We start from the raw sequence: 9,156 nt of genomic DNA, 5'->3' as shown, positions 1-9,156 counted from the left end.
TGTTTTGTTTTTCTTTTTTGTTTTACTTTTTAACAGAGGAGTGAAACGATGTTGAGTGATGAACAAAAAAATTATTAATACCATCTTTAATCCTCAAAAGTATCAAAAAAATAGAAATTGCCACTATTTTCTGTCACAGTCATCGGGCCAGCCACAACCATCCCACAATAGATAAATGCAACTGTTAAGTTTGACTTGCTGAATTATGGTGTATAGCTAGTAGATTCACTGACAGTATGAAGGAAAAATAATTTATAAATCTTGGCTGAAAGTTGTTGCTTAATCAGTGTTTGTGTTTTTAGAATGGCGTATTTAACATGCTCAAATGTTGTATCGCTACATAAAATGATTGTGGTTCACACAAACATGCCTTCTTTTCCTCCCTGCGCTATTCGTTTTAATGTTAATGTATTTACATTGTAAAACACAAAAAGGGACAGCAGATGAAAACATACATTTGTAGGGCCACATAAAATATCTGCAGTTTGTGATGTGATAGAACTGAAACAAATGATTTTCCTTCCATATTCAAAGAGTCAAAGACAATGAGATCCCTCGGTTCATCTCTGTCTAAATGTGGAAAAGAAGGACTTAACATCCAGCCCTTTAATGGGAATTGTGTGGCAGAGTGATAAAACTGAGTTTACTTAGATGTTATTTTGCTAATGGTTAATCATGTTTAAATTTAATCAATATGATGAAATAGAAAGTGTAGTTTGAGTAATAAAATTATTTGATGCCTGAATTTTTCACCTAGATTGCGGGAGTGTTTTTGACTACGCTGCTCATCCTTCTGTCTCTCTGTGTGTGTGAGAGTGTGGAAGTCTGAGAGATGTGAGAATCTCTGAGTTTACCGTGTATGATTAAGAAAGAAGTTATATTAAGTATGTTGTGATTGGTAAACGTACAAGATTCATGTGTAATTAATAGAATATATAGAATATATATGATTATAGATGAAGTGTATGAAGGAAGGTGTATTCACATGCGAGAGAAACAATGGGATGGGATACCCATCTTCCCCCCTCCTTCTTCTTCTTACCACATTTGGTAAGAGGAAGAAGGGCAGGGGGGAGGAGATCATGCATATGATCAAATGGCCAAGAATGCTCGAGGTCACTTAGGAGCATTCAGGATTCTTCCTCTAGTTTCCAGCAATGGGTAGAGAACACGATCAGTAAATCCAGACTTGGGAGTTCACAGTTGGAAATTACAGCAAAAAAACGCCAAAGGGATTAGGTGCTGCCGAACACTCTGAACTTACAAATGATAACTTTTGGCTTTTTTCTGCAATGTTGGATTGCAAAGTAATCGGAGAACACTATAGACTTACTACCTTCCTATTGGATTATATTGACAGGGAACAGAAATAAATCGTTAGCTTCATAGCATAAGTGCCTAAGTCATTGTCTGGTCAAAGTGACTTAGGCAATTATGCTATGAAGCTAACGAAATGTATCTTCAGGCCTGGATGAGCCCATCCTCCTTTCTCTCATTCCTCCCAAGATCAGTATTAGGAATCTACAGTAGAGTACATTAATTAGATGCATACAAAATCAAGTGATTTTATTAAGTGATTATTATTATTACTTGATTGATCTTTTCCTTTACTCCTACTAAATGCCTTTAATTTAATATTCTGCATTCAAAAAGTCTAAATTGTGGAAGTGTGGCGGACCACCAGGTGGCTCCACTCACACCCAGGGTTAAGGGAAGTGCTGGGGTGGAGGTTTGGCGCTTTTTGTATGTGGAGTTCTGTATGTGGAGTGCTGTTAATAAAGTTGGAGTGAGACATATTCAGACCTCTCCTGTCGTCTTTACATACCTCCACAGAAATTCCCTTTTTAACCCTTTTTGAAACAGTAAAAGTAAAAACCTGTTGTCACGGTCTTTGTGGCAGACTGTGGAGGTGTGGGGAAATTGGACCGAAATGCAGGACTTGGTGCGATGAAAGCAGTGCGTTTATTTACAGTGAAGAGAATGTTACATAACAATAAATTCCAGTGCGTTCCCTCGACTCCCGTGCAGTGTCTTCTCCCAAAAAGTCAGTTTTAGTGCTCTCCGCTCCCGTGTCTCTGCACTCTCCGTGCTTGCTGCTCTCTACCGTTCCACGCTCCTCCTGGGGGGAAAATAATAGAGGCAGCCGTCAGGACACTTTGTAATGGCGGGCATATACACACTGAACTTGTAATTCTACAAAACTGACATGGAGTCTCACACAACAATCCCGCGTCAAGGAGCACTCAGCCACACTGTTAAGTAGCTGCCCAACGAGGCTTGATCAGCTCCAGGTGTGTGTGATGAGTGTCAGGTGTGGCCAGCCACCTGGCAGGGCCACACCCACCAAGCCTGAAGGTGCCTATCACAACTGCACCAACACACGCGCGCACAGACATACCTCCATATACACACAAGCATGAACACGGGAAAGGCAGCACAGTGCAGAAAAATAAATGGACCCCAACTGCTCATGGACCCTGGATCGCATGGACCCTGGGTCGCTCAGACCCAGGTCCCTGACACCTCTATTATATTATATTAATATCACACAAAAGGTTATAAAAGGTTACTTTGGCTATAAAAGTTAACAGATCCTTGGGCCCTATTTTCCAGGCCACTAAACTTTAACCCAGTTAGTTACCAGGTACACAGATTATAGAAGAGAGCTGCTGATAACAGATGTGACTGGAGGATTGTAGATGACCTGTAAGGCCACCCAGACAAGAACACCTTCAGAGGAAGCAGGATCCACAATCATTTGACTTGGTTTATGGTTCAGTCTTTACAATTCATAGATAATTTTGTTGTATGTTACAAACTACTGTGGTGCTGCAAAATACTTTTTGGCAGGCAGCTTATTTTTAGGCTCAGAAAAAATAAGATCAGGGTTTGAAAAATCATGTTTACATCTTACAGCTATAGAATCAATACAGAATAGAAACAACAGAAAACAATATGATATAATAGCTAAAGCAGAAGCAGAGACTTATTTTTTGCTGCTGCTTTATTACTCAAATGACAACCAAATTAAACCATTGTATTACAGTAAATAATATTTATGTTAGAAATGTAATTAATTAATACCATTTGCACTATGGTATACATAAGTCATGTGCTATGGAAATCTCAATAAAACTGAGAAATACATCATGAAAATGAATGAATCATGACTAAAGACATTAAATTATAATATTCAAATTTACTACAAGGGAAATAAAATGTGCTATAGAAAGAAAAACATAAATTGAATCCTTAAAACTGAAAAGAGTCTGAATATCACAGTATTCCTGTGGTTTAAAGCACTAAAATTAAAATCTGTAATATTGTAGTTCTACCGCTGTATAATTTTCTGTATAACTAGGGTCTACAAATAATGAACAAATACAACAAAAGGGGGGAAAAAAGAGACCAAAACATTTTTGGACAGAGTGCTGGCCATTTGATTTAGACTCTCATAATTAAAACCTTAAAAACCCTGCGAGGAATTAATACTTAAAAATCTCCATCCATCCATTTTCTTCTGCTTATCCAATTCGGAGTTGCTGGAGTCTTTCCCAGTTGTCAGGCGAGAGGCAGAGTACACCCTGAACAGGTTGCTAAGGTTATTCCACTCAACTAAAACTAAAACTAGATATGAATATTTTAGTTAAATAAAATAAAAACAACAAACAGAAATTAATTACTGAAGTAATTTGAAATACAGATTAGTTTATAGAGGAAATAGTTTTAGTTTTAGTATTTGTTAGTTTGGTAAAAATGTTATTACAATGTGCCTGACATTGCATTGATGGACGTGTTTAAGACACTGGACATGTACAAGACAAATGGGTCAACTGTTTTCAAAAAGTGAAATGTTTCTATGGTAATACCTGCACTGGTTTTCCTCAGTTTTGCCTCTGACATTTGCACTAAATACAACAAAAATTTAAAAAAAATTATAAAAGTAATAAAACTGAACTAAAACTAAACATTTTCAAACAACAAAAAATACATTAAAACAAAAACAGTCTTGAAACTTACTGAAACTAAACAGGAATAAAAACAAAAAGTCAAAAATAAATAAAATAAAAATGAATGACAAAATACAAAACTATAATAACTTTGTTGCACGGCTAACAGAGAAACACAATTCTAATAATTAATAATAATAATAATAATGATAATAATAATAATAATATATTTGCTCAGATGCACATCTATATTCAAAATCACCACTTAACCTGCACTAAAAAATCTAATTTCATCAAATTCATTAAAAGTCAAACACAACATTCAAAGACAGCAGGCAACACAACTTGACAAAAATGTCTGTGGTGATATCCAGAGACCTCGTGCTTTTGGTCAGTGTTCCCTCAGAGATGTTGAGTGGGTCATCAGGTTTCTGCTGTTACTGTGTGGAGCAAATCTGAAACATCCAGTAATAATAAGCACAAAGATTTTTAACACTCAGCTACTCAGGCAAACAGTACAAGTGTCAGTACTTAAAATGTGCTTTAAAATGTCTTGAAAGCTCCTCACCCTAGAATAGAAAATCTTAATATCTGTTGTTTCTGTTACTGTTTGTATAGAAAATCATTCTTGGAAACATTTTATTTTAACATTTTTGAGGTGACTCGGATGTAAAAAGGGTAAAATAATACAAAATATAAGTGGTGAAATTATTCAAATACTTCATCTGTGCTCAGCAATAACAAATTCAGCATGTTTACCTCAGCTGTCAGTCCAATAGGAGTCGATAAATCACTTCTGTCCAAAGACTGTAGACAATATTCAGGGAAGCATATCCTGAACTTTTATGTTCATAGTGCTTCTGGTGTCACCACTGTTAGCAGTTGTTTAGCAGCTTCTTGTAAACTTCTTTTAAAGTAGATCTAACATTGTGGTGTCATACTTTAACACTGCATAACATTACCTGGTACGATATTAGATAAGAACCAGCTGGGTTCTTTCTAGCTGATGAAAATACAAATGGACAGCTTAAATGGCCATATGTAATTTAAAATGGCTATTTCTGATCTTTAAATTATGAAAAACTTATTATTGACACTAAACACTTCACCCTTTTTCTTTGAGAATTCACAGGAACTGTTAAAGTAACATGAAATAACATTTATATATTTACCTGGTTACTATGATGTTATTTCTTCCTCTTGACTACACTTACCTTCATTGTAATGTTGCTGCACAGTTTCAAGATGCTTTGAAACATCTGAAAAACAAACAAATATATAAATAAAAACATATGTTTAATATTTACTTTCATAGTCTATATTCTCTTTACCTGGGAGATTCTCACTCAAAGCTGATGCCTTGAGTGAGAGTTTAATGGAGTGGTCCATGGTTTCCTTCAGTTCCTTGCAGATGATCATCTAAATAAACATCAGAGCTTTTATTACTTTTCACAGAGTCACATATTGAGGTTTAAAACAACTGAAAAATCTGAATTAATGAGAAGAGTTCTTGTTCTTGTTTAGAGTTCTTGTGGCCAGTTTATGCTTTAAGTTCTTCAGTTCAGCTCATCATTGCAGACTAAATCTTTGTAATGCTGAAAAATACAAATGTTAACAGCCACCTCACTAATGTTTAGAGAAAGTTCAGACTGAGCAAAAACACTCAAATATAGAAAGAAAACCCACAACTTGGTCTCATTATATGTTATAATTTGATAAATCATCAATATATTCATCTTCTTCATCATGGTCTCTTTTGTGTCCTCATAAATGTTCCTATTTGAGGATACATGTGTCTCAATAGTCTTCCTCATTTTTTTCAGTGCATCATTCCCTGAAATTTTTCGTGCATCTACAAGAAAAGAAAAAAGTTTGTCAAAACATTTTTTTATGTACAATTGTGATTTATTATAGTGACAAGTTGACCATCTTCTTACCTTCATAGCACTTTTTCATGTTTTTCTCAGATGTCTCTGTTAGACTGTTGTAGATTACTTTCTTCCCCTTTAGGATTATTTTGTTGAGTTTTGCCTTAATTTTATCCTCCTTAAAAACATGAAACATGGATCAGTTAATAAACAAAATTAGTATTTGAAGAGTGAATAGGTCAATTCTGCTATAATGGACTGATAAACTGGATTGTTTCATGTCGTACCTCTGTCTGGAGAAATATCAGCTGCAGTTTGACATCTTGGTATTTTTGAATCAGTGACTTTGTGTCAAGTGAAAATCTACTGATGACTCCATTGAAAGATCCGCCTTTAACATCATTTCTGAAAAAAATGTTTCATGATGGCAGTATTGACAAGTTTGTTTTAATCATTTTAAGTATAGTGTACAGTTTAAAATTTGTTTATTCTTACGGGAAGGTCTTTCTGAATTTTTCATCAATGCTGTCAGTCAAGCATGAAGCTAATACTGTGTTGAGATTTATGTGTTCCCCTTTTTTTGTTTTGTGCATGCCGTCTTTCCTAACCACAGCCTCCACTGTCTTGAAAAAACTAGGCTGTTTCTGAAACAAATCAGGAAAACATTTCTAAACACATGCTCGTATAAAGTGCAAAATCTGTTGCTATGATGTTAATTATAATTCAGATACATACATCATGGTCCAAAAAGGATTTCAGTTTTTCATCAGAGGTTTTGGAATTTTTAACCCCTTCTGTAAGACACTGTTCAAAATCCTTGATCGCTTTTTCAACTGCTTTTTTCACTTGATCAAGTTGTTCTGTCATGTTTTTCTCGAGAACTTTACATACATCATCTGCTTTTCCAGCACCCTGAAATGAAAACAGTATATTTATTTTCTATTAAAGCAGTAATAACATAAATACAACTTTTTATTTTCATTCATCATTTTGATATTTTTTTCACTCAGTTCCTGTAAAAAACAAAATATTGAAAACTAAAATTTTGTTAGGTGTCAGAGTTATGGAAACATTTGAAGTTTTAAATTTGTCAGTAAAATATTGTTCCACATAGATAACTTGACCTCACCTCTTTTCTGCGCCTGGCACCTTCAATCAAAGACAGAATCCCATAAGCTCCACTCACATAGTTTACTGTCTCTGAGTGACAGTCATTGAGCTCTTGCAAAAATCCTTTAAGTTTGGGTATTTCTGTTGAGAAGTTTGAGTGCCACAGTTTGACATTACATACTTTGATTCAAATTACATAATTCTCTTTCAGTCACTGCAAACTAAAACAACATGTGCATCAAGACTTCACCTACCAGTTTCTTCTGGACTTAGATGCTTCCCTTTTAGGAACTCTTTGGAGCTCACTGTGAACACTTTGAAACTGTCATCACTGAAGTGTTTCTGAAGAAAAAATATTTTATTCCTTACAACTGTGGAGAGTCTGTATTATTTTCTGTCAGCCTATAAAACTCACCTTAATCTTGCTTCTCTTGTTGAATTCTTTCCTTACTCCATCCTTGGCTTGAATGTTTCTTTTAATTATCTGATCATGGATATCAGCTGATGAACTACAAGAAATGTGCATATGTACTGTTACCATCATCACTATTATCATCACCATCACCATCAATAATCTGGGGCAGGCTGGGTGATTTTGATTTATTCTTGGCCTTTAGGTGAAAATGTGGGAATCTCCCTTCTGACCAAGCTGAGCTTTCCCTCACTGTTGCACACCTGTAACTCATTGTTAACATGTAAATTGTATTTAAAGACTGGCTGTGGCAATGTTTCTCTTCCTGATGGTGGTGGTCCTCCAGTTTGTTGCATTCTAGTTTTAAATGTCTGGTCTGGGTAATATCCTCTCATACTCCTACTTGCTAACCTGGGTTGTCAGAGCCTCTCACCAAAATACTTATCTGTTCACTACAGACTCCCTCTCAGCCGTGTTTGTAAACCGAGAACAACTCCCAATTTCTCTCTAAATATTTGATTTTGTGTCCTGCCTGCCAGTCATTGAGTACTCTCCCCCAGACCACCACCTTACACTGTAAACCCTAAAGTACAATGTGTAAATGCCGGCAAAGCCACTTTACTTTGCGCTTTTATTTTGAAGAGTACCTTAGCACTTCCTTTTTTATTGCGTCAGACTTCCTGTTCTGTTCTCAGTGAAACGTTGCTTCAGAGTGGGTAAAAACCTTTATTTTTTGAAAATACTGCAAAACTATGTATTTTATTTACCTGTCACATGCTATAGCTTTGAAAGTTTAAACAATGTGGTTGAATTCGTTTTTTGTGTATATGCATGTCATTTGTTTGTGGTGTGGAAAGACTGGCTAAGAGATGCGCATGGAGGAGGTTGGCTAGTTGGTTCAGCATGATTAGCACCCTTGGAAGCAGAAAGAGGTTGGTTTAATGATTGCGAATGATTGTTTATGTATTTAAGAGGCAGAAAGGTTGTCGTTAATTCATTTTATTAAATGCTATAACATAAATAGTTTAAAAACTATTGATTTATGTCAATGTGACTATTTGAGTTAATCAAAATAAGTTTCTATAGTAAAATGTGAACATTTCTGCACTTTCTACTTAAATGTTTAATGGTATTTGTTTGTGCATCTTTATAGTTTTCACGGTGCCATATTGTCAGTGGTTTAAAGACGAGAGAATAAAGTTGCATCAGTCGAAGCTCTCTGCGTTATGAGTGGTAATTCCAAGTGGGCAGCTACAGTGAAAACTCTGACTGCAAGAGACCTGCCATCCCTGCAGAGAATCTGACACCATTTCATCAGAGATCCAGCTACCAACCTGTTACCAGCCAGCTGATTCCACTTACATCCACAAACTGCACTCGCAAGGTTAGAAAGAACAGCACACTAAAGCTCAGGACTCCAGATACTGAAAGAGACATTGACTACCAAGAAGAAACACAGGACTGCTTACACACATGCACAAGCTTAATGCATAACTAGAAACCATTTAAAAAAATATTGCGAGGCCAAAACAATTCATGGACTTCCAACACATAATATTCCTGAATCTGGTTAATGTTTCTTCCTTAACAGCAATAAAAGACAGGGGCAACCATACTGGCTAAGGAGAATATCAAGAATACGGTCAGGGATCTTCTATTACTTGCCGGGACCTATATTTTATTTCTTCACGAGCATCACCAGTCAAATGATCATCGATATAATGGACTCTATCAATACGGGCAGGTCTACGAGTGCGCATCACAGATTTGATTTCCTCCACCCAACTCTGGACACTAATTTCCCCAGTTCCACTAA

General features: G+C 35.9%; 1 protein-coding gene and 1 long non-coding RNA gene across 2 annotated transcripts; both read right to left on the bottom strand.

Annotated features, from left to right (window-relative positions):
* Positions 1-4,232: 4,232 nt before the first annotated feature.
* Positions 4,233-5,367, bottom strand: LOC116332135. The gene is made up of 3 exons (XR_004200363.2): positions 5,282-5,367; positions 5,165-5,209; positions 4,233-4,405 (listed from the first exon to the last, which is right to left on the bottom strand). It is a non-coding gene; the product is annotated as an uncharacterized LOC116332135 (long non-coding RNA).
* Positions 5,368-5,506: 139 nt separating this feature from the next.
* On the bottom strand, positions 5,507-7,469 carry LOC116332134 (nuclear GTPase SLIP-GC-like). The gene is made up of 9 exons (XM_039611116.1): positions 7,344-7,469; positions 7,183-7,270; positions 6,948-7,069; positions 6,554-6,730; positions 6,314-6,462; positions 6,106-6,223; positions 5,888-5,996; positions 5,633-5,802; positions 5,507-5,545 (listed from the first exon to the last, which is right to left on the bottom strand). Exons 1-9 carry the CDS (start codon positions 7,467-7,469, stop codon positions 5,507-5,509), a joined length of 1,098 nt encoding a protein of 365 aa, XP_039467050.1.
* Positions 7,470-9,156: the final 1,687 nt, after the last annotated feature.

This window comes from Oreochromis aureus, linkage group 4, assembly GCF_013358895.1.
Source record: "Oreochromis aureus strain Israel breed Guangdong linkage group 4, ZZ_aureus, whole genome shotgun sequence".
Classification (NCBI taxonomy): Eukaryota; Metazoa; Chordata; class Actinopteri; order Cichliformes; family Cichlidae; genus Oreochromis; species Oreochromis aureus.
The sequence above is the reverse complement of the archived record's forward strand: the minus strand, read 5'-3'. Positions and strand labels throughout refer to the sequence as shown.

Bases quoted from the DNA above. Each gene is read 5' to 3' on its own strand.
- LOC116332134 (XM_039611116.1), bottom strand. From the start codon at position 7,469: ATGGTAACAGTACATATGCACATTTCTTGTAGTTCATCAGCTGATATC. The intron at 7,070-7,182 runs GTAGGTGAAGTC...ACTTCTCAACAG, and splicing joins TCTAAGTCCAGAAGAAACTG to AAATACCCAAACTTAAAGGA. The intron at 6,463-6,553 runs GTATGTATCTGA...GATTTGTTTCAG, and splicing joins AATCCTTTTTGGACCATGAT to AAACAGCCTAGTTTTTTCAA.